The 25243-nt window shown below is 48.4% G+C and overlaps 2 protein-coding genes across 3 annotated transcripts in view; both read left to right on the plus strand.

Moving 5' to 3' along the window:
• Positions 1–247: 247 nt before the first annotated feature.
• C11H2orf72 (chromosome 11 C2orf72 homolog) lies at positions 248–12955 on the plus strand. The gene is made up of 3 exons (XM_023193876.2): positions 248–939; positions 3747–3860; positions 10133–12955. The coding sequence occupies exons 1-3, from the start codon at positions 285–287 to the stop codon at positions 10270–10272; spliced, it is 909 nt and encodes a 302-aa protein (XP_023049644.1). The 5' UTR covers positions 248–284; the 3' UTR covers positions 10273–12955.
• A 7022-nt stretch (positions 12956–19977) lies between these two features.
• PSMD1 (proteasome 26S subunit, non-ATPase 1) overlaps positions 19978–25243 on the plus strand; it is a 129263-nt gene continuing 123997 nt past the window's right edge. The window contains exons 1-2 of one of the 2 annotated variants that reach the window (XM_026454993.1): positions 19978–20155; positions 24376–24419. In XM_026454993.1, coding sequence (XP_026310778.1) covers positions 20140–20155; positions 24376–24419 — 60 coding nt within the window. In that variant the 5' untranslated portion in view covers positions 19978–20139. Of the gene's footprint in view, positions 20156–20238; positions 20652–24375; positions 24420–25243 lie in introns of those variants that run through there. The other variant, XM_026454994.1, reaches the window with a different exon arrangement.

Consider the following 25243-nt stretch of genomic DNA (forward strand, 5'->3'; position numbering starts at 1 on the left):
ATGAATGAATGAATGACTCTCCGTTTTTTCCCGCGTCTGCGCAGGGACTTCGGGAGGAGCCACCCTTGGAGGGCTGGGGAGAAAGCCCTCTTCTCCAAACAGGGCCCGCGATGCGGGCTGCGCCCAGGGGAGCGTGCACACAGAGGCCCCGCCCGGGGGCCCGGGGGTCCGGCTGGGCTCGGCCCTCCGGGGCGTGTCCTCCGTGCCGGGGCGCCACCGCCCCAAGAGGCGGGCAGCGGGTGCGCCCGAGCCGCGGCGGCCGCAGAGGGCGGGCGGCAGCCAGCATGGAGCGCGAGCTGGAGGCGCTGTCGGCCCGGCCCGCGCGCCCGGCCGAGCCTCCCTTCCAGGCGCTGGTGGAGGCGGCTGGGGGCCGCGGGCAGGTGCTACTGGTGGGCGAGCTGTGGGAGCGCGAGCAGAGCCGCGCGCTCCTGCGGGACTTCGCAAGGGCGGTGTTCCCGCCGGAGCCAGGCGCGGGCAAGCCAGGCGGCGCGGCGGCAGAGGGCGCGGGGCCCGGGGCGGCGCGCGGGGCGCAGAGGGCGGCGCGGACGGCGGGGGCGGCGAGGACGGCGGGGGCGGCGAGGACGGCGGGGACGGCGGCTGCGCGCGCCATCCGCTCGCCGCTGGTCTTCGTGCTGTGCCGCGCGTCGTCCCTGGCCGCCCGGGAACCGCGGCGCCGCCTGCGGGAGATGCTGCGGGACGTGCGCGGCCGGCGGCGGGCCGGGGCGGCGCTGGTCGGGGTGCTGGTGGCCGAGGCCGGGCCGGAGGACGCGGTGACGCCGGGGCTGCGGCTGCTGGAGGCGCTGCTGCGCGCGGTGTTCGGCCGCCAGGCGGGGGGTCCCGTGCAGGCGGCCGCCTACTGCCCCGGCCTCCCGGCCTCCTGCCTGGCCGTCCAGGCGGCCGCCTGCAGGGCCCTGCAAGCCGCAGGAGCGGGGCAACCAGGTGAGACTGCGCGGGGCCCGGCGGGGCGCGGGCGGGCGGTAGCTCAGGCACGTCCCCCAAGTTGGACCCCTTTGGCCAGTCCCCCTCATTGAGCACCGAGGTAAACTGAGGCTCAGAGCAGGGAGGTGCCTAGAGCCAGGTTGCGCAGCTAGCAGAGAACGAGCCCTGCCTAGGGGGTCGAGTCTGTCCCGGAAGGGGCCGGAGTGCACGGGAGATGCCTAGGGGGCGTGGGAAAGCTGAGAGGCCGAGCAGAAGGCAGAGGGAGTGGGTAGAGAGAAGGGATGAATCGGGCAGGGCCGAGATCTGGGAGTTAGGGGGTGAGTGAGGGCGGGGAGAGGAAAAGAGGGTTAGGGAAGGAAATGGGAAAGCCTTGGGATGCGAAAGTTTCAAGGGAGTGCATAGGGGTTAAGGAGATTGGCGGTACCAGGAGCTAAATTCTAGGGCGCTGCGCAGCTAGAGATGCGTCGGGAGCCCTAGGAGGGGCGGAGGGGCATCTCCAGCGCGGTGGTGGCTGGTCCTGGAAGCCCTGCCTGGTTTTAGTAAGAGGGCAAGGAACGGGTGCTCGGGACTTGGAGAGTGGGGAGGTGAGAGGGACTAAGAGCACATTTTCTAGTGATTTCTGGCCGCCCACCAAGGCTGTGCACCCAACTGCTGTGTCCCTCTGCCTCCCCCAGGTCTACTGAGGCCACCTTTTCCCTCCACATTCTCCTAAAAGGTGGAAGGGGTTTAAGGGTCTTTTCCCAGCCCCCGTGACTGCTGCCATCAGCAAAAGGGTCAGGATCTCCTTCCTCCTGGAACACAAGGCTTTACGGGGACTCTCCCGTGTTCTAGGATGAAAATATGCACATTAAGAGTTGCTGCATCTGGCAAACCCGGGAGATCTTTGCTTTCTCTCACTGCCCAGCTGGGCAGCCCTTCAAGCCCTCCAGCCTCTTCCTCTTAAGTAGATAATGCAGAGAGTGGCTGTATTGTGTGTCTCCTGGGGTATTGGCGTTGGTCGGGGGACGGGGGGTCCCAGCAAGGAGACCTGGTACCTGTGATGCTACCAATGTCACATTCACCTGCCAGCCTGGCCTGCCTAGGCAAGTGCGTCTGCCCTAACCCTCCTCCGTTAGGGCGCAATCCCTTTTTTTGTTGAGGTTGTGATTGTTCTGATTTTTGTTTCAACCCCTTTGCCGACGTGGCCTCCTAGGGAAAGAAGGGAATTTACACACATTTTCTGTACCCTAAGGAGTGCCTGCTTTTTCTTTTTTTTAGATGGTGTTTTGCTTTGTTGCCCAGGCTGGAGTGGCAGTGGTGCGATCTCGACTCACTGCAACCTCCGCCTCCCGAGTTCAAGCGATTCTCCCATCTCAACCTCCCAAGTAGCTGGGACTACAAGCGCCTGCCACCACGCCCAGCTAATTTTTGTATTTTTAGTAGAGACGGGGTTCCGCCATATTGACCAGGCTAGTCTCGAACTCCTGACCTCAAGTGATCCACCCACTTTGGCTTCCCAAAGTGCCGGGATTACAGGCGTGAACTACCACGCCCAGTCCCTCCTAAGCTTTTTGTAGACACGTTGCTGTTGCCTCAGCCTGAAGAGCCTTTTCTCCTCCCTCCTCCTCACCTGGCCAATCCCATTTGTGCATTCAGAACTGGACTTCCTCCTCCAGGAAGGCTTCCTTGACTTTCCCTGCTCCCATTTGCAAGTTCACTGGCGAAATCCCAGAACCCTTTATCCCTTTGCTCTCTGAGCTCTTACCACATGATTTTTCGTTCTCTTGTGAACATGATTTTGTTCCCTTGTGGGTTTAAACACCATCCGCAGCCCCATTTCCTGATACCATGCCTGGCATGCAGAAAGAGTGAATGAATCCTCCCTTCCTTTTAAGTAAACACTAATACTTCTGAGATTTTAACACTTTGCAAGGGAATTGTTCTCTACTATGTTAAGCGCTTTCCTACTTTTATAAAAACATACTGAACAAAATTAAACCTCTCACAAACGACTAAAGGTAACGAGTGTAATTATAACTTATAGCCCACTGATTTCTTTGCCGCTTTTGCAATGGACAGCACTATTATCCTCACATCCAATGGATTCATGTCACTAAGATTTCGCTAGTGGTTGCATCTGTTTGTTTTTTTTTTTTAAGTTTTCGGATTTCTTTCCTCACCATCTGATGATAATTCTTATTCTAGGTTGCTTGCCTTTTGGCAGTGCCCTTTTACCCAGTTTGTGGTACCTAATCCAGCTGCTTTTGGGTTGAAAAACTAAGGATACAGTCTCATTACATTTGGGTGCAGGTTGAGAGTAAATAGGTCCTGAATAAAGATTATGAACAAGGATTTTCCTTGTTTTGGTTGCCTGAAGTCTTTTTAAAAAACCATCCAAACAAATAAACAACCTTGTTCCTGTTGACTTTATAGATTACTAAAACATATATCTATTCCTGCCAAGAAAGCGTTTGAACTAAAATCAGAGGGAATGTGCAGCTCTTTGAGTATTTTGTTTGGTGCTATGTAATTGTAATTAATTTCATGTCATTTTCAATGCTTTAGTTTCTCCAACACGGTACCTACATCATAGGGTTTTTGTGAGAATTAAATGAGATAACATAGATAAAGTAAAGCAATCATTTTTAAGTTCGTTTTTAAAGTACAAAAACCCACCCACTTTTGCAAGTCAGACTTTGTGTTTTTAATCAGCCAGTTGAAACTAGGGCAGTTGACAGTTGAGGCTCTTGATTTGCTAAACAAAATCTCTCAGTCTTGTGAAGTGGGAACCATGTGACCCTCTGACTCAGGTTTTGTGTTCTTCCTAGTGGAAGGAGCCTGGGAGAGACCAGGCCTCCCTGGACTGCTGGCCTGCTTTTCCTGGGGTCCCTGGAGCTGGAGGAAGGACCAGGATGTTGCTGCCTGCAGAAGCCCAGCTCATGGTGAGTGCTCCCCGACTTCCTGCACCCTGAGGGCCAGGTGCACGGAATTATGGGAGTGGTCACATGAACTTGGGGACCTTAGGGACAGAGTGGACCAACATCTATGGAGTGCTTGCCATGTGCCAGGTGTGGGGGTGAGCAATGTGAGGTGCCCATATGCCAGGCAGTGGGCACATGCGCTTGGTCAGGCTGGGCTCTTTCCCCAGGAGTCTCCACCTAATAAAGACAGTATGGGGAGGACTGTAACAAAGGTGTCTCCAGGTGCATGCTGGGGTGCATGGGACCAAACACAGCGAATCTCCCTGGAGGATAGTCCTGGAGTCTCCCTGGAGGAGCGTCCTGGAGCTAGTGACATTTGAACTGGGGGATGAAGGGATTTTCGTAGGCAGAAATGGGAAGGTTTAGAAAAGGAGCGGCCGGGCGCGGTGGCTCAAGTCTGTAATCCCAGCACTTTGGGAGGCCGAGACGGGCGGATCACGACGTCAGGAGATCGAGTCCATCCTAGCTAACCCGGTGAAACCCCGTCTCTACTAAAAAATACAAAAAAACTAGCCGGGCGAGGTGGCAGACGCCTGTAGTCCCAGCTACTCGGGAGGCTGAGGCAGGAGAATGGCGTAAACCCGGGAGGCGGAGCTTGCAGTGAGCTGAGATCCGGCCACTGCACTCCAGCCTGGGAGAGAGAGCAAGACTCCGTCTCAAAAAAAAAAAAAGGAGCACCGAGCTAAGGAGTGACAGCATGATGTCATGATCAGAAAAGGGACCACCATCAAGAGGCCCCGGGAGTAAGGTGCAGAAGGAAACCAGTGAGGGCCATGGCTGAAGGGAAGAGTTTGGACCAAATCAGGGTCCCAGATTTGCAGCCTTCAGGAGTAGTGTGCCATGAGCGATTGCTGAGCGGAGAGATTGGGGTGTGTTTAGAGAGATGGACTCTAGGCGAGGGAGACACCTCGGCAGAGCCCAGCTAGGAGGAGGCTGCCATGTCCCAGGAGGGGTAACAGGTGACCTGGGCCCGACCTGGGCAGTGGGAATGGAGGGGAGAAAACTCACCCGGGAGCCACACCTGGGTGGAATCATCAGGCCACTAAATGGAAGTGAGGGAGAAGGGGAAGACACCCCTAGATGTCAATGCTGATGTTAGGGACATAGGAAGTGCGCTGATCCTCCCCTTTGCCACATGAGATGCTTTAAGACACCTGCGGATGCCTAAAACCATGGGTAGCACTAAGCCCGACGTATACGCTGTGTTTTTTCCTGTACATACATACCTATGATAAAGCTTAATTTATAAACTAGGCACAGTTAAGACATTTAACAATATACAATAAAAGTTACATGAATGCGGTATCTCTCTGAAAATATCTTATTGGACTGTACCGCAGGTAACTGAAACTGCGGATGGTTACGCTGTGGGTGGGAGTGGCTACAGTACTCGGAAGGGTGTAGCCTGCTGAATGGACATAGCCCCGTTCCAAAGTGCACTGAGAAGTATAGCTTTGCTATAGAAACAATGAACGGTGGTTCACAATTAACTTTCATTGTGTCTCTTGTTTAAGAAAGAAAACCATTAGTTGATGTGTCAGTCTTCATTGCTGCATAAGAAATGATCGCAAGTAGGTCGGGCATGGTGGCTCATGCCTGTAATCCCAGCACTTTGGGAGGCCGAGGTGGGCAGATGCCCCGAGGTCAGGAGTTCAAAACCAGCCTGACCAACATGGTGAAACCTTATCTCTACTAAAAATACAAAATTAGCCAGGCGTGGTGACACATGCCTGTAATCCCAGCTGCTCCATCTCAAAATAAATAAAGAAAGAAAGAATTGCAAGCTTCGCAGCTTCAAAGGCATTGATTAGGTCCCTGACTTCTTGCTGGCTGTTAGCTGGGACTGCTCTTAGCTCCGAGGCCACTGCCATTCCTTGCTCTCACAAGCCCTCTCACAAGAGGTCCTCCTTCAGCCGGGCGTGGTGGCTCACGCCTGTAATCCCAGCACTTTGGGAGGCCGAGGCGGGCAGATCACGAGGTCAGGAGATCGAGACCATCCTGGCTAACACGGTGAAACCCCATCTCTACTAAAAATACAAAAAATTAGCCGGGCGCGGTGGCAGGCGCCTGTAGTCCCAGCTACTCAGGAGGCTGAGGCAGGAGAATGGCGTGAACCCGGGAAGCGGAGCTTGCAGTGAGCCGAGATCGCGCCACTGCACTCCAGCCTGGGCGACAGAGCAAGACTCTGTCTCAAAAAAAAAAAAAAAAAAAGAGAGAGAGATCCTCCTTCAACCAGCAGGAGAACCCCTGTCTCCAGTCTGCTAGGAGGGAGTCCCTATAACTTAGGGAGTCAAGGGAGTCACTAGCCATTGCGTTTGTCAGAGAGGCACCCTACTCCCCAGAGTGACTCAGCTATCACATTCACAGAGCCCATCCAGACTCAAGGAAGGGCTTTATAAGGGGCCAGAATCTTGGGGGCTATCTTAGAATTCTGCCTATCATATTTGAAAACTCAAAAAAAATTCCAAAAATAGAAAGAAAACAAATGTGAAACATCATTCACTAATTCCATCATCAGAGATAACTACAATTATATTTCGGGGTACACCATTCTATTTACCTATCTCTCCTTGTGCTATTTAAAATTTAATAAACTCCTATATCATCTTCAAAATGCAGCAGATTTTTAAAATGTTTAATTGCAAAAATGCTAACTTCAACCTCTCTGCCTTCATTTTGGATATACCTGGAAACTAAAGGAGAAAAGATGAAGCAACAGAATCATGAACCATTTTACATAAATTTTGGATAATTTCTCTCTCTGTGGTATATACAAATCTCATGTAGAAGTGAATGTATTAAAATGCAAATGGCATTTATGGACTATGTACACACATTGATAGTATATGATAAATATAGGATATCATCACATGCATTTATACAATCATGAGTTGCTTTTTTTTTTTTTTTTTTTTGAGGCGGAGTCTCGCTCTGTCGCCCGGACTGGAGTGCAGTGGCCGGATCTCAGCTCACTGCAAGCTCTGCCTCCCGGGTTTACGCCATTCTCCTGCCTCAGCCTCCGGAGTAGCTGGGACTACAGGCGCCCGCCACCTCGCCCGGCTAGTTTTTGTATTTTTAGTAGAGACGGGGTTTCACCGTGTTAGCCAGGATGGTCTCGATCTCCTGACCTCGTGATCCGCCCGTCTCGGCCTCCCAAAGTGCTGGGATTACAGGCTTGAGCCACCGCGCCCGGCAATCATGAGTTGCTTAATGACAGGGATATACATTCTGAAAAATACATCCTTAGGGGATTTTGTCGTGTGAACACGATAGAGTGTACTTACAAACCTGGATGGTACAACCTACTACACGCCTACGCTACATGGCATAGCCTATTGCTCCTAGTCTACAAACCTGTGCAGCAGGTTACAGTCCTAAATATTGTGGGCAACTGTAGCACAATGGTGAGTAGCCGTGTGTCTCAACATACCTAAACATAGTAAAGGCACAGTAAAAAGATGCTATAAAAGATCAAAAAATGGTACATCTGCCTAGGGCACTTACCGTGAATGAAGCTTGCAAGGCTGGAAGTTGCTCTGGGTGAGTCAGCAAGTGAGTGGTGAGTGAATGGGAAGACCTAGGACATTACTGTGCACTACTGTCGACTGTAGAAACACAGCACACTTAGGCTACACTACATTTATTGTAAAATATTTCTTTCTTCAATAATAACCTTAGCTTACTGTAACTTTTTTACTTTATAAACTTTTTGATTTTTTAGCCAGGTATGATGTTTCATGCCTGTAGTCCCTGCTACTCCAGAGGCCGAGGCAGGAGGATCGCTCAGGCCCAACAGTTCAAGGCTGTAATCCTGCGATTGGACTGCAGCCTGCACAACATAGTGAGACTGTCTCAAAAAAAAAAAAAAAAAAAAAAAAAACTTTTTAAATTATTAAAAGCTTTTTGACTCTTTTGTAGTAATACTTGGCTTAAAACACAAAACATTGTAGAAATGTACAAAAATATTTTCTTTCTTTATATCCTTATTCAATAAACTTTTCCTATTTTAATTTTTTTTTTTGCTAAAAACTAAGACATAAACATGTGCCTTAGCCTACACCTACACACAAGGTCAGGATCATCAGTATCACTGTCTTCTGCCTCCACATCTTGTCCCACTGGAAGGTCTTCAGGGCCAATAACCCACATGGAGCTATCACCTCCTATGATAATGCCTTCTTCTGGATACCTCTTGAAGGGCCTGCCTGAGGCAGTTTTACAATTAACTATATAAATATGTAAACTTTATGTGTGTGTGTGTGTATATACATATATCTTTATATATATACATACATAAGTAGAGGGAGTACACTCTAAAATAATGTTAAAACATGTAGTAGGCCGAGGCTGGCGGATCACCTGAAGTCGGGAGTTCCAGACCAGCCTGGCCCGCATGGTGAAACCCCATCTCTACTACAAATAAAAAAATTAGCCAGGCGTGGTGGCATATGCCTGTAATCTCAGCTACTTGGGAGGCTCAGGCAGGAGAACTGCTTGAACCTGGGAGGTGGAGGTTGCAGTGAGCTGAGATTTTGCCAATGCTCTCCATCAGCATTGCACTCTCTCTCTCTCTCTCTCTCCCCATATATATATGGAGATATATATATATATGGAGAGATATATATCTCCATATATAGATATTGACATTGGCACATATATATATGGAGAGAGAGAGAGAGAGAGAACAGTAACAGTCATGTCTTATTATTATCAAGTATTGTCTGCATTGTCTACAGTATATAACTGTATGTGCTAGACTTTTGTATGATTGTTAGTGCGATAGCTTTGTTTCCACCAGCACTGCCACAAACATGTGAGTAATGCTTTGTACGGCAACATCAGGACAGCTACAAGGTTACTAGGTGACGGGAATTTTTTAGCTGTGGTTTTTTTTTTTTTTTTTTTGTGATGGAGTCTTGCTCTGTTGCCCAGGCTGGCGTGCAGTGGTGTGGTCTCGGCTCACTGCAAGTTCCGCCTCCTAAGTTCACTCCATTCTCCTGCCTCAGCCTCCCGAGTAGCTGGAACTACAGGTGCCCGCCACCACACCTGGCTAATTTTTTCTATTTTTAGTAGAGACAAGGTTTCACTGTGTTAGCCAGGATGGTCTCAATCTCCTGACCTTGTGATCTGCCCGCCTTGGCCTCCCAAAGTACTGGGATTACAGGCATGAGCCACCGTGCCCAGCCAGCTGTGTTTCAGTCTTATGGGACCACTCTCTTATTAAGGTTCGTAATTGACCAAAATGTCATTGTGTTGCACGTGACTGTACTTACTGTTTTGGAATCTACTTTCTTCATCAATAACATACTATAACTGCCTTCCACAGCAATAATTATAGTCAATAACATATTTTCTTTTTTGAGGTAATTCTAGATTAACATGCAGTGGCAAGAAATCATACAGAAATCCCAGCACTTTGTGAGGCTGAAGCAGGAGGATAGCTTGAGCTCAGGAGTTTGAGACCAGCATGAGTGACACAGTGAGACCCCGTCTCAAAAAACAAAAAAGGAGATCACACAGAGAGATCCTGCGTACACTTTGCCCAGTTTCCCCCAATGGTAACATTTTGCAAAACTATAGTGTGATAGAACAAACAGGATATTGACATTGGCAGAATCCACAGATCTTATTCGGATTTCCCCAATTTTACTTCTATTCAATGTGTGTGTGTGTGTGTGTGCGTGTGTGTGTTTAGGTCTGTGGAATTTTATGTATTATCTTTAATGCCTGAATCCCATTATATGAGTGAGCCATAGTTCCCTCAACCATTCCCATTGTTGGACATTGAATCAGGACACTTTCAACTGCAGGTAGAGATACCATGACTCACACTAGCACAAGCAGTAAGAGAAATCATTATCTCACCTAAAAGACAGTCCACAGGTGGAGTCAGCTTCAGAGTTGGTTGATTCAGGGGGTCAGGGACCCCAGCAAGGACCCAGGCTTGCTCTTTCTCTCTGTTGGGCCATCTTCAGTGTCAGTTTCATCCTTAGGCCAGTAGCAAGATAGTTCCAGCAGTTCCACTAATTATTCCTAATTATTTTCTTAGGATAAAATCCTAGAAGTGAAATTTGTGGGTCAAAGGGTATGTACATTGTTAAGGTTTTGGATATGTATTTTGTTTTGGTTTTTAAGTAAATATTTGCTGGGGCCAACTTTCTCCTTTTCCTTCCTAGATAACTTACTCATAAACTTTCTCTTCTGATTCAGTGATTTCTTCTCCTGTGTTCCAGAAAACTTCCAGGAACCTGAGGAGGAGCTGGCACTAACAGCCATATTTCCCAATGGAGACTGTGAGGACCTTGGAAGGGGGTCAAAAGCCTGTGATGGAGTCGTCCACACTCCTGCTGAGCCCACCGGAGACTCAAGATGAAGGCCGGACCCTTGCGCTCTCCCTGGCTCTAACCTACAGACTGGGGGCTGGCTCCCTCTCACTGGCCCCCAGGTCTCCATGGAGACTACAGAAAGCCCCGCCTGCTGGAGGCCTGCCACACTCACAGTTACCAGCTGGACGGTGGGGCTTACTAGGACAAGCAGGACCTAAAACAGTGTCTCCCCTGGGAACCTACTCCCCACCCAGCGTTTGCTGAGTCTGATCACAGGGAGGTTATTTTGTCTGTCTTGCTCGGTTTCTCTGAGCCACTGAGACAGATGGCTCTCTGCTTTGAGGCTCTGTAAAGCTGTGGCATCCCATGGTGTGTTTGCAGTGTTCCAGGCACATGCATGGGCACCAATCATTGAGAGTGCAGCTGGGAAGAACTCTGGGCCAGAAGTCATCAGAGCTGAGGTGTGGCCTTACACATGTCACTTAGTCTCTGGGGCTTCTGTTTCACAAATGCATGAGGGGGCCACCAGCCCAGTGACTTTAAACCAGGGGCAGCTTGTCCCTCCAGGCAGCACTGGAAATGTGTATGTGTTGAGGGGGTCACAGTGATGCCTGGGGACACCCCTGGCATCTAGTGGGCATCCCACAATGTGCAGAACAGTCTCCGACAGCAAAGAATTGGTCTATTCAATGCCATTTGTAGTACCTTTGAGACATTCTGGCTGAGCCAATGCCTTCTGCCTGTCACAATCCCCCAGAGCACAGAGGGTCAGGCTTCCCTGGACCGTGGCTCCCAGAGCAAGCCAAAATAAAGACCACACTGTTGCCTTGGGGGCTTGTCGAGCCAGGACCAAGAAGGTCTGTGTGCTGCAGGGCCAGGACAGAAATAGCCATGCATGCCTGTGAGAACAAAGAGCCTCTTTCTTTCTCATGTTGACATCGACTTTCTGTGCCAAGTCCTCTGGGTACAGGGATGCTAGGGAATTCCTATAGGCACCAAACAGAAGGAAAGCCAGGGGCTTGGACTCCTGGGTATGGACTTGCTGTAGGTCTCAGGTCCTAGCCTAAGCTCATTGCAAACACAGCCTCGCTGGGTTCTGTGTTTCTGTGGGGTTCTGGAATCCCTTCCTCTGTGTCCGTGAGTCTGACAGAATCGATGATGTTCCCTTAGAGCCAGGAAATCCATGTGTTTACTCGCAGAGGGAACTCACCGTTACCTCCCTTGTCTTCTTTGCCTGCCTTGGAGAAATCCAGAGTCTTCGGAATGGCAAAGGCAGCTGCTGGATTTCCCTGGAGGGGAGGCACTAGCTGAGGGAAGTAGCTCCCTTCATTCATGATGCACAGTTTACTCAGCAGACACACAACTGTGCCTACTATTTGCTCAGTGCCCTGCAAGGTGCTGCCTAACACTGATTCGTTATTTCAGCTGTCTCCAAGATGGTGCCAAATGGTGCAATGGGAAACCTGTTTTGGTTGGGGGGCTCTATATCACCGGCTCCAGAACTCCTGGCTGCCAGGGTAGCCCCTACCCCCAGCCCCTTGCCCCTGGACAGCAATGGGTCTCACCTTTAGCCTCTGCCCCCGGTTCTGATCTGACCCAACAGAGGGGCTCTGTGATATTGAGGAGGGGCCCTTCCTGCTCTGTGCCTCAACCTATTCTCCCTAATAGGGAGTCTAATCCTCTTCCTTCCCTGCCTGATGAGGGTGGTATGAGGACGAGCAGGATGGCATCTTATTTGGGGTTTTTTTGGCAGTGGGGCTCATTTTAATCCTGCAGGACTACCTGCCAGTAGATCCATCCAGCTGCTTCCTTGTAGCCAAGAATGAGCTCAATGAATTGTGATTCACTGATTTTATTGATTTTGTTTTAAAACAGGGAGACTGGCATGTTTGAAGCTGCTATCATTTTCTATTTCTTATTTTCTTTGTAATCACCTTGTTAAAGTTTTCTTATTTGGTGGGAGAGGGAGCTTTGTTGAAGTTTGGAATTTGCCTAGGGCAGAAGTTATAAGGCTTCATAACCTTTTGTATGTATTGACAATATTTGAAACTTGGGAGATTACATATAAAAAATACCTAGTTTTCTGGGTGGAGGATGGGGCATGCTGTCATCTCAAGTCTGCTGCGGCTCACCCCCACCGCCTTTACCCCCTCCCCCACCCTTCCCATCCCCCACTGCACTTCACTCATGGAAGACATCTGCCTGGTGCTGGTCCAGGCGGGCATGTGAGTTTGTAGCCTCTGCTCCAAAGGATGGTTTACACATTTTTATTTTCATGACCTTCAGTATTCCTGTGAATGGTTCAAGAGAGAAAGTCTTCGTTTACTAAGATTTGGGTTCTGCCTCCCAAGTGACAATAAAGGGCTGAGATCCATCTCAGCTTCTTCGAGATGTGGTCACCGTAAGCATCATCGTTGTAGGGACAGTCTCATTGCTGTCTTCTAGCAGACAGAAGAGTTAGGTGCCAGAAGGGACAATCTTGACGGTGGGTCCCTTTCCTGAAGGACTTTAAGGAGGCATAAAGGTTGGGCTGGAGGGTGGTGTGTGAAGGAGGAGGCCCTTGATTAGGTCAGTGGTCCCTGGGAGCCCTCCTCCAGAGGCTTCCAGCCGGGTGACAGTCTGGGCTCTCGGGTACTAATCTTTCTAATATGGCAGGGGTTGTGGCGCTTCTGACCTAAATTGATAATTCCCATATCTAATAAAACCAAGAAGTACCTCATTGATATCTTATTGAGAGCAAAATGGATCTTCATTCTCATAAGGGGCTCCTAACCGGGACCCTGGAGAGCAGGGAAGCTTGGCAAATGGTGGAAATCTGTGGCCTGAAGGCCTCCCAGCCTCTGCCCTGGATGACATCTCCCCTGCCCTACCAGCTGGGATTAAAAACCTGTAGCCAGAAAGCATAAGTACCTATTTCGAAAATGATTTTTACATTTTTATAGAGACAGGGTCTCACTACGTTGCTCAGGCTGGTTTCAAACTCCTGGGCTCAAGTGATCCTCCCACCTCGGCATCCCAAAGTGCTGAGATGAAAGGCATGAGCTACTGGCCAGATTTTTGAAAAGATAGCATTCAGCTTAGGATACAATGGTGTGTGTGTGAGCGTGTGAGCACACATAGCATGTTTAACCAGAGCTAAAACAACCTTAACTGAGTCTCAGAGAATGCTTTCTACTATTTGGGTCACACTTTTTCTCCTCTCAAAGTGTTTGTCTCCAAACTTCAGTGCACAAGAGTCCCTTGGTTGTCAAACCCAAAACTTAAGGCAAGCCTGCAGATGAGCCAGGAGCTGAGCCCACCTACCCTAGCAGAGAACCGTGGAGTCAGCCTTGCTGGAGAAGGCGAAGGAGTGCCTAGTTAACTCAAAAGCAACCTGTGCTTTAAAGTGTAGCAAAGCAAAGCTGCAGGCTTTATTCCCTGGGGTCAGGAGGCCTGGACTTTGTCCTGTTTGTATGGCAAACACAGCCAGCCCAGTGAGTGAGTGCAGGAAGCTGGCTGTTTGTATCCAGGGGCTGCATAACCGCTTCTGACCTGGTTTTGTGTGTTAGTGGATCAAGGATTGGGACAGAGGCGGAATTTGGCCTGAGCAGCCTGCCACCTGTGTAACCTTGGAGCTCAGGAAGAAATGAGGTGCAAGGCAGGGTGGATAGCCAGGATCCCACATGGACCCTTCAGATGCTTTTGGTCTGAGCCAGAGCCCTCTGGGTCCCTTATATTTGGGGCTGCCTGCCTGGGACTGGAGGCAGAGATGGCCATACTGGGACATGTCATGGTTAACACTGCAGTGGGGACCAGGATGTGGGGGAGCTCAGGTCCAAACCAGGGCTGGGTGCTGAGGCCACTGTGGGGCTGTGGTTTTGGCAAGGGTGAGAACCCTCTCTGGTGTCCTCCCTGGGCTCCCCAGCCCCACCTGGGACTCCTGCCACAAATGCAGACCACGGACTGCCTGTTCTTTGACCAGTGAAATTCAGAGACCCTCAAGGAAGGCTTGTTGTTGTCCTTGTCTGCACTCGCTTAGTCATTAGGTGCCTCGCTTAGTCCTGTGACCAAGCCTGATTTTGAGTTGTGGTTACAGAAACTTAGTTTGTGTCTTATAGCCCTGAGTTCCTCCTCTTCCTCACCAGTTAACAATATCTCAGAGCAGGGTGTTGTCCTGAATCATTACCCCAACCCCAGCCTAAGCTCACCCTGACCACCACTGTCCCAGGTATATCACTGGCTCCAGAATTCCGGGCTGCCAGGGTAGCCCCCGCCCCCAGCCCCTTGCACCTGGACAGGAGGGAGTGGGTCTCACCTTTAGCCTCTGCCCCCGGTTCTGGTCTGACCCAGCATATGGCAGCTCCAAAGAGCAGACAAAACCTTGAAGGAAGGCCAAAGGGCCAGGCCTGAATGGGAGGTCAGAGGGAAAAGGCCCAGGAGAAGGTCTAAGCCAACCTTGTCTAAAAGGAATCTAACGCAGGCACGTAGGTAGCTGTCTATGGTGGCCACATTAGAAAAAAGTAAAAAGAAACAGATAAAATTAATTTTAATCATACATTTCATTTAGCCCAATATATCTAAAATATCATTTCAACTGTAAATTATGAAGACATTCTGCCCTCTCTTTTGCATATTGTCTTGGAATCCCATGAGAAGTTTACACTTAGAGCCCAATTCAGATATTACATTTTCATCAGAAAAACTTTATCTGTATTTAGATTTCATTAAATGTACACATCCTCAAATTGTTTCAAATATACTCAAAGGTTTTGCAGTTATGGAATTAGTATCTATTCTTAAATTTCAATTAATTAAAGTTTAGAATGCATTTCCTCAGATGCACTAGCCACATTGCAGCTGCTCTATAGCACTTATGGCTGGTGACTACTGTATTGGACAGCACTCCTTGAGAACAGGAGAGGCCTGGCGCAGTGGCTCATGCCTATAATCACAGCACTTTGGGAGGCCGAGGCGAGTGGATCACCTGAGGCCAGGAGTTCAACACCAGCTTGGCCAAGATAGTGAAACCCCATCTCTACTAAAAATACAAAAATTTGCCGGACATGATAGCGGGCACCTGTAATCCCAGCTACTGGAGGCTGAGGCAGAGAATCGCTTGAACCCGGGAGGCAGAGGTTGCAGTGAGCCGAGATTGCGCCACTGCACTCCAGCCTGGGTGACAGAGCGAGACTCCGTATCAAAACAAACAAACAAAAAACAGGGGAAACAGGTGAGAGGCCTGTCTGGGGTTCATTGTGATTCCTGCCGCATTTGCCTCCACAGTCACCCAGAGCTTGCTGGTCACCCCAAACCCTTGGGCAAGGGCAGGACAGTGGCGTCCAGGAGTCGGCTTGTTCAGGGCAGCCTTCCAATTCCCAAAATATGCGCCCTCCTGGACACCATCCTTGGAAGAGAACCTAGTTCCTTACCGATCCTTTCGTACCTCAGTCCACCCAGACCAATTCCAGCCTTGATGAGGCGTTTCCCTCTGACCCAGCACCCACCCATGAGAGGCCCGTGTCACCCGGCTGCGTTTCGCATCTCTGCTCCCATGAATAAATGCTTTTACTCTAAAAACATGTGGCACGCGTGTTGTACGTGAAACAGCCACCAGCCTCGTGCTGAGTAGCCATAAAATCCGTGGTGTATTGAGCGCTGCGCTGCGCGTCCCGGCGGCCCTGCCAGGTAGGTGGATCCAGCCATCCGTTTTCCTTTTGCGGGAGAGGCTGGGCTCGGGGGACGCCCGCGGCCACAGCGCTGCGCTGCGAAGTGGCAGAGCAGGGATTTGATTCCCGGGCTCCCGGGCTCCACGGGCCTCCCCTTTCCACCTTATGCAGCTCAAGAGGCAGTCGAGCTCGATTCTTGACCGGAGAACGGTGCCCTTCTAAAACCCGGGGACTTGAATGCCTGCAGGCTGCGCGGTGCGGTAGGGGCGGTCACAGCTCCCTCGCCAGCGCCCACCTCCTAGGAGGCATTGCGCCCACTAGCGGGCGCCGCGGGGAGATGCTCTGGGCAGCTCGGAAACCACGGTGGCCTCGCCAGGAAAGAGAGCGCATAATCCAGGGTCAGGCACCGCCGTGATTTCCTCCCCGCACCCTGACAAGGCTCCCAGCCCAGCCGATACCTGTGTGAGACCACAGCTGACCTTGATTGGGCTTTAAGAAGTTTTGTGTCACTCAACTTTGGAGGGAGGTTGTTTCTAAACCGAGCACATCCTAAGAATTCTTTCCGTGATTTCACTATGTTCTAAAAAATAGAGCTCATTTTAGAGTCTTGGACAGGGCAGGGGTTTCAGAACCGTAGGTCTGAGTTCCAGCCCTGTGCCAATAACTAAATGACCGGGTATTCATCCGATCATCCGAGAAACATTTATTGAGCACCTATTATGTGCCCAATAACTGCTAGTTACTCTAGTGGGCAGTGAGATGAATTACCCAAGATGTGGCATTGCCCTTGAGTAGTTCCTTGTCTAGTTGGGACCAGGGCAAGGAGATGTGATACCAGCTGTGTGGAGTAAAGGCTTTAAGGGAGCCCATGGTGGGCTGGGCCAAGAAAGGCTTCCTGGAGGAAGTGCCGCCTAACTGAGACTCAAAGTAAGTGGTGTTAACCTGGAGTGCGGGGGAGAGAGCCTTGACGACAGAGACACTAGCAGGTACAAAGGTCAGCGACAAGGTACATGGCCATGTGGCCACTCTGGGAGCTTCAGGGGTTCAGGATGGCTGGAGTGTGGCACGCCAGAGCCACTGCAGACACATGAAGACAGTCCCACCATCCTGGAGGAGAAAGTCGTGCTCCTGTTGGTTCTGATCATGCTCCTGACTGGCTGTGAAGAGTGGACCGAAGGCTTCTGGGACTGTAAGCAGGAAGTCAAGGCTGTAAGAGGCAGTCGTGGTCTGGAAAGAAGAGGGGGAGGCAACTATTGGGTAATGGAGTGAGGATGGGAGAGGCCGGTGTGAGAGATTAATGAGGAGATCTGGTGCTGACTGTTGTGGGAGAAAAGAAGAGTCAGATTTCCATTGCAGTGGCTGATGGATGTCCTTCACCCACACTGAGGTCAAGGAAGGAGACACACAACTCCGGGGCCACAATAGCGTGCACAACTTTGAGGTCACTGAGTTGAAGGAGCCTGTGACTCCACCAAGCAGAGATGCCCGGGAGGTGTGTGAGTCTGTTCTCAGGAGAGAGGGCAGGGCAGTAGAGACACGTTTTATGAGCCACCACCTGTGCACAGCAGCCAACGGCATTTCACTCTTACAGGGGATGCAGGAAGTGAGAAGAAGGCTATGGACAGAAACACAGAAGAAAGACGCAAAAAAAAATAGAGTCCAAGATGGGGACTGAAGGTTTGAAGGAGCAGAATTAATCAGAGTTGAGTTTCAGAAAGATTGCTCCGGCTAAAGAATGCAGAATGGACTGGAGTGGGAGAAGCCACAGGCATGGGCCAGTCACCCAGGAGGGAGAACAGAATCCCCCCGAGGGGGGAAGGAGCCTGATGTCTGTGTCCAAGCTTCTTACCTTTTGCCCATCTCAGGTTCACGTGAGGCTCACATGGGTTTGTGGCAATGACACACACAACATCCAAGTGGAAGACAGGATTGTCCTCTCATACAGAATGCCTTCTCCTTAAAGAGCAGAGGTGGCACGTTGACCACCTCTCTGTTTTAAAACATGTTGAATTAGTAGCCAACATTTAAAATTCTGGAGATACTGCATGAAATTCTGATTTCTGGCTTCTCTTAGAAAAAAACATAGGTCTTCCAACAGTCACCCTGCATTCTTGGCAGGAACTGAGTAGCAGTTGCTCTCTTTAGATGGGACACTTGCTTTTTTTTTTTTTTTTTTTTTTTTTTTTTTTTTGACGGAGTCTCACTCTATCGCCAGGCTGGAGTGCAATGGTGCGATCTCGGCTCACTGCAATCTCCGCCTCCCAGGTTCAAGGGATTCTCCTGCCTCAGCCTTCCAAGTAGCTGGGAATACAGGCAGCCGCCACCACACCTGGCTAATTTTTGTTTTTAGTAGAGATGGGGTTTCATTATGTTGGCCAGGCTGGTCTCGAACTCCTGACCTCAGGTGATCCACCCACCTCGGCCTCCCAAAGTGCTGGGATTACAGTTGTCAGCCACTGTGCCCTGCCAGGCACTCACTCTTTATCACAGTCTCCACTACCCCCTAGTGCCTCCTTGACACTGTTAGTTGCCATTTGCCATCCTGTGGAGCTTGTATTTTCTTTTGCTGGGCCTGCTTTACTCATTTTCATTACCTGTTGGCATTTGTTTGTGAATCCTCTAGGGGTTTGGGGCACACAGGGGTCTTCATGTGAGGGCTTGGTAGAAGTGCCTCTGTAGAGCTGGGTGCAGCGACTCACGCCTGTAATCCCAGCACTTAGGGAGGCCAGAGTGGGCAGATCACGAGGTCAGTAGATCGAGACCATCCTGGATAACACGGTGAAACACTGTCTCTACTAAAAATACAAAAATTAGCCAGGTGTGATGGCACGTGCCTGTAGTCCCAGCTACTCGGGAGACTGAGGCAGGAGAATCGTTTGAACCCAGGAGGTGGAGGTTGCAGTGAACCAAGATCGCGCCATTGCACTCCAGCCTGGGTAGCAGAGGGAGACTCTGTCTCAAAAAAAAAGAAGTGCCTCTGTAGAATGACACCCCAAGTAATCTGTTTCCTTTGCATGCACATCTTCTCGAGCCCTGCCTTTCAATCTGAGCCACAGGCTCTTCAAAAGTGTTCAATAATTATATTTAATATATTTTAAACAACCACAGTTTAAGAATTCTAATTTTTTTTTTAAACTCACACATAGAACAAAATGTGTTATCAAGCACATTTAATTCGCTGGCAGCCACAAGACGTTGATTGTGCCCCTAGGTTAGGTAGAAGGCGGTAGAAATGAACTTGCCATCGCTGTCCGATTGAAGAGTTTAACTTGATAGTGCGTGGCCAGTGGCTGAAAAATGCTACCGTTTGCCACTATTCTTTGTCAAGACTTTCTCAGTACTGACTCTTGAAATAAATTGGCTTATTGAAGCTAGTATAAGACTGCAAATGGCCATTGCAACTGCCATTTCAAATTTCTGAAGATGTATTAGAAGCGAAGAACCCACTGCCGTCAGGGTAAAAGAGGACCTAGGCAGATACAAGGAAAGAATGGAAGACATTTTTTCTCCCTTGGAAAGGCTTTCACCATATAACTACTGCACATTTTAATACACTGACAACACTGGACATTATTCCAAAAGTAAGTAAAAACCTTCATTGTTTAACTTTATAATAAGCCAATGATTACTTGTGGATTCATTATGATAATAAAGCACTTCTGTGGGGATTTTCTTTTTTTTTTTTATGATAGGTTTTGGTTTAGAAGACAACTGAAAGCCACTTTTCTAAAAAAAAACGCTGTCTGCCGCTGCCCCAATTCCCCAAGTATTGGCTGGTGGGAGATGTGCTGCAGCGAGACCTCCCACCAGCAGGTGACACTGCGCGCAATGCTCGCACCTCCCCTCAACACCCTTTCTCTCAGCAATGGCGGGTGATGATGGGGTCCTCTCTTTATAGGGGTGGCCATTCTAATGCCTGACCCCAGGTGCAGACCAGTGTTCCCACCGCGCGGTACTCCTGACCTCGAGGAGGTTTACAGAAAACAATGGTGTTCTCCGTTTACCCATCCGCGAGAACTGGGGAGTAGACCGCGGGGCAGAAGACGCAGTCCAGGGGAGAATTCGCGCCGTGCGGCAGGCGGGGCGGCGGGCAGCCCCGGGGCGGGAGGGGTCCTGGCGAGAAGCGAGCCGGCGGCCTGAGGAGGCGACTGACTGAGCAGCGCACCCGGGGAGCGAGGAGGCGCAGTGAACTGAGAGGGTCCTGAACTGACAGATACACTGCGCAGCTGAAACGGCTAGGGAGCCGACGGGCGAGTGAGGAGCGCAGCCATGATCACGTCGGCCGGTGAGTGCGGCCCGGAGCCAGCGCCTGGAGGGAGGAGCCGCCGTCGCGCCGGCTTTTAGCTGAGTCAGGGCCGGTGACTGGGCACCTCCCGACAGAGCGCCGGCCTGGGCAGCTTCTCGCTGCCCAAGGCCCACCTCCGGGCCGGGGGCTGGGAGTCTGATCAGGCCACTGCTTGCTTCTCTGGCTTGAGGGAATCGAGCCGGGTCGACCGCCTTGGCATCCTTCCCCAACCACACCCCAGCGCCAGGACCCGAGGGGCTTTCTGGGCCTTCCCCCTACCCCAAAAGGGTTTCTCTTTTTTCTCTGCCTCCCATTCTTGGCCGCGTGAGGTCGTCCAGCCCCAGTCCTTCCCCGCAGGGGGTCGGGGTGGGATGGGCCCCTGTGCTATTGAATAGTAAGGCAACCCGCTGGCCAGGCAGCCTGACAGCTACAGAAGTGTTTCTGGACGTGGCCGAGCTCCATTCTTCTTAGAATGAAACGCGGAATTAGGTTTGAGGTGGGTCATTTCTGGGTCCGACCCAAGGGTGTTCATTCAAAACAGTTAACTTTTGGGTTCAGTGAAGACCCTGAAGACGCCTTGGAGATACCTTTATACTGAGAGCCTACTTACCGTTTCGAGGTTATGTGCTCAGTCTGTTGATTGTACATTCAAGAAAGGTGGATGGATCTGCGGAGCAGGTTTCATACGCGCAAACCATTGCATAGGTAGATTCACGTAGTGACTTTTGCAATGGAGTAAGTTACAGAGATCAAGTTTCAATGGAGACTTCAGCTCCGCCTTACAGGTTGACTTGCTTGTAGCTGTCCAGAGCCTTGCTTTTTTCCCTTCCCTGCTCACATACCCTTTTCTCATTTTCCTACTCTGTGCTTGACCTACAAAAAAAGGATTTTATTGTAAACAAACTGGTGAGCAGAAGACAGTAATCTGAATGGTAAGGCGATCGAAAGTTTATTTTTATGAGGATTGGTTAAGGAGATCGTTGGAGATACTGGGAGACATAGTTACTTTCAAACATTTGAAGAGCTGTCACTTGTACCTGGAATAAGACTTTTTGTCCCCAAGGAGTACAGTGATCGCGAGATGAATTTTAGTTTGGTATTAGAAAGTTTTTCCAGTCAGAGCTTTGTACAGATCAAATAAACACTCAGTTTCTAGCCACTTATAGGCCTCATTCTATTTCAAATCCATCCATTACCATTGTTTCTTCTAACTTGGCCCAAACCACCTTCATCTCTTGTTTGGGTTACTATATCAGCCTTAAGGCTTTGTTTTCGACCATTACCTCCATACAGTCCGTTTTTCTTGTGAAGTATGCTTTTTAAAACTTTAATCACGTAATACTTCTTTGCTTACAATCCACCAGTGCTTCCATTGTGTTTAGAGCAGCCGTGTCCAACCCTTTGTCAAGGACTTTTTTTCTTATCTGTGGTGGCGGATATCGTGAAAATTATACACAAAGTTTTTTGTTTTGTTTTTTTTTTTTTTTAGCTCATTAGCTATCATTAGTGTTAATGTATTTTATGTATGCCCCAAGACAGTTCTTCTTCCACTGGGGCCCAGGGAAGCCAAAAGGTTGGACACCCCGGCATACAGTAAAATCCAGGCTCTTAACCAAGGACCCACATGATCTGATTCCCACCTTGTCTTGTAGTACTGCCTTCTTCACTCAATACATCCTAATCACACTGGCCTTTTTGTTCCTTGAATATGTCAGTTTCTCTCCTGTCTCGGGGCCCTGGCACATTCTGTTCCTTTCTAGTCTTCTCTTCCTCAGATTTTCCTTTAGCTTCTCAGTCTTTCGTCTCACTCAAATGTTATCCTTCCCTGATCATTCTATTGAAACACACTTACTCTTTCTCCACCACAACTCTGTAGTTGCCTTGTTTGTTTACTTGCCTGATTACTGTCTTTCTCTCCCTGGTAGAATTTTGAGCAGGAAGCTTGTTTTCACAATTCTTAGAACACTGCTGAGAGCATGGCAGAAATTCAAAAGTATGTCTTGACTGAAGAGCTCAGTCAGCTCGTCAAAGCAATTCATCAATCCCTTGAGTTTTTAAAGTGGAGGCTGGCAAAGTACTTGATGACAATATAATAGACTTTAAGCCTCTTTAAGGTGGCAAAACTAATAATTTTTGAGGTCCTCTCCTGAGATTCTGTGGTGATCATATAGTACGTGTTTATTAATGCCATTGAAGTTTATTGGGTTACTTGTCAACTGTCTTCCAAATATTTTGTCACTTTGTTTTCTATCCTGTGGCTCATGTTGGCTTAGAATTTGTCCCAGGTGCTAAACAGGCTAGTGTCATGGTTCTGGTGTGGATTAGTCAGTTTGTTCATTCATTTATTGACCAGGCAGTTGCTAGGCACTAGCATACAGTGGTGAATAAGAGTTCAACATGTTCTATTAGTTTTTTTCAAGAAGTTTGACTATGCAGGGGAGTGGAGAGAGAGAGAGATAGGTGCTTACAGGCAGGAGATGTGAAATTGAGTGGGTTTGTGTTTTTTTTTTTAAACATCATACAGACACATAAAGGCAAGTTGTGCTAAAAAGCTTTAAAACAATAGTTCCCCACCTCACTTTCCCTCTCCTGATCCCTAGAGGCAACTATTCCCAACTTTTAAGCTGTGTCTTCTGGAACATATCTCCATATTTGTAAATAATATCCAAATATTTCTGTCAATTGATTCAACAAGTTTAGACCAATATCTGCTCAGTTCCTATAATGGCATAAGAGGTTTTTAGCATCCTTAGGGCTTTCCCATTCTCTCCCCTCTCCAGAAGAGAGTTCTGTTTTGTTTTTAAGATGGGAAGTACTAATGTATGGAGTGTGTTTTATTTAGTTCTGGTCCATGGCCAGAGGCTGAGTGTCCAAGCCAGGACAATCATGTAACCGGTTAGTGATAAGTGAAACCAAACCAAAGAATGTAAAAATCCATCTCCCTTTTTGGTAAAAGCCATTCAAATACCTTGATTGAGGATAGGTAGCGGTTTTAGTATTAGGTGTTGTGTTATTTAAGATCTGTTCTACATTTAAAGCATTCTGGCCTGTCCTCTTACTCATTATTACTAGTTTGCAATTTTTTCTTTTTCACTGATTGAATTTTGAAATTTATCTGTTCCCTATGCTGTGCATTCAGAATCCCTGTTCTGGACTTGTCATACCAACCTGGAGTACCAAGAGGTTCTTCATATCTGCTTTTATGCTACTTTAGTTTTGCTTGGTAGATTTTGTGTCTTTTTCTGTATAGCTCTCTAAAGACTGCTTAAGGTATTTGGCAAACCTATACTTGTCCATTAGAAATGGCTACATCTAACTAAGTTGCCTTGACACTTTTTAATCAAATCACAGTTTCAACTCAGTGTTCTGGAATGATTTTAAAACCCACATGGAAAACATTTGAGAGTGGTTTCCTTTGTGGTCTAAGTACAATAATTTCCCATATCATTTTTCCAATAATCCCTTTGACTTTTGACTGTATTTCAAGCTGTGTTCTTTTAGAGAGGACAATTATTCCTTTTACTCTCCTATGTTAGTGGTAATACCTTGAGACTAAGAGAAGCCATATGGAGAACACTGTGCTTGGGTAATTGAATTCAGAATGAGTATGATTGTTCATCATTTAGTAAAACCCAGGTTACTTGTGATAGGAAAGAGGTGCCATAATATACACACCTTGAAATAATTGAAGTATTTTACCTTGTTGAGTCGATGACTAAATGCTCCCATTTTTGTAAGTAATCTTATAACTGTTGATTTATTTTGTATGAATAATTTTATTCTAGAATTGTACAGGAAAGTTTCCCATTTTAATCAGTAAATTAGGCCAGTGGCTCTCAAACTATAGGAAGCAAAAGAATCACAGTACTGGGCCCCATCCCCATAATTTTGATTCAGTAGATCTGGAGTGGGGCCAAGAATTTGTATTTCTAACAAGTTCCCAAGCAATGCTAATGCTGTTATTCCAGGGACTACACTTTGAAAACCATTGAATTAGGCAAGTGATGTGATATATGTTGTGCCATGAGGGTTTGATAATATAGTTAAGTCTTAAACTTGAGATATAAACCTTTACACTTTCAAAGAAAAATAATCATTCCCCTAGAGAAGTTACCCCTCAAAAAAATTGTTTTTCAGCCATCATATATTTTTGACCAGGTGTTAATTTCCACTTTCGTGAGAATGTGTTTCATAATCATGTTACATCTTTTCTCTCATAGCTGGAATTATTTCTCTTCTGGATGAAGATGAACCACAGCTTAAGGTATGAATTAAAGAAAAAGTAACTAGGCTTTGTGTGAATACTGTGAAGCCTTTTGAATTTAGTGATGTCTGTAATCTTCCATTTAAAGTTGCTATCCTAGCTGACTTGTACCCGATTATTGTAACCTAGCCAGAGAGGATAGTATTTTGGCCACAGCAGTTGGTTTCCCTTGAGTTTAACAAAGCTAAGACAAATAAACCTCATTACGGCACTTGAATAGCCCCCTAATTTCCTTTTTTTTTTTTTTTTTTTTTAATCTTTCTCCTTTTTTGAGACAGAGTCTCACTTTGTCACCCAGGCTAGAGTGCAGTGTGTGGTCATGGTTCACTGCAGCCTTGACCTCCTGGACTCAAATGATCCTCCCACCTCAGCCTCCCAAGTAGGTAGGACTATAGGCATGCACCACCACACTCGGCTAAGCTATTTTTAAATTTTTTTGTTGTGATGGGGTCTCACTATGTTGTCCAGGTTGATCTCAAACTCCTGCTTCTGGGCTCAAGTGATCCCCCTGCCTTGACCTCCCAAAGTACTGGGATTACGAGTTTGAGCCACCACACCTTCCCCTCCCCGACCCCAGTTTTGTTATCAACAGAAAACACAAAAAGGTATTGCTTCTGTTTCACATATTTAAAGTTTTTTATTTGATGGAAATTTGGGATGTACTTCTAGTGGCTCTAGATACTTGATTCCCTTACATCTAAACCAGCAACCTGGAGTTAATTGTTTATATTCAAGGAAGAAAAATGTTGATGATTGGAAAAAGAAAAGAAATGTGTAAACTCAAGAAAAAGTATAAGTTGGTAAATTTTTATATTTGTCATAGA

This window comes from Piliocolobus tephrosceles, chromosome 11 (assembly GCF_002776525.5).
Source record: "Piliocolobus tephrosceles isolate RC106 chromosome 11, ASM277652v3, whole genome shotgun sequence".
Taxonomy (NCBI): Eukaryota; Metazoa; Chordata; class Mammalia; order Primates; family Cercopithecidae; genus Piliocolobus; species Piliocolobus tephrosceles.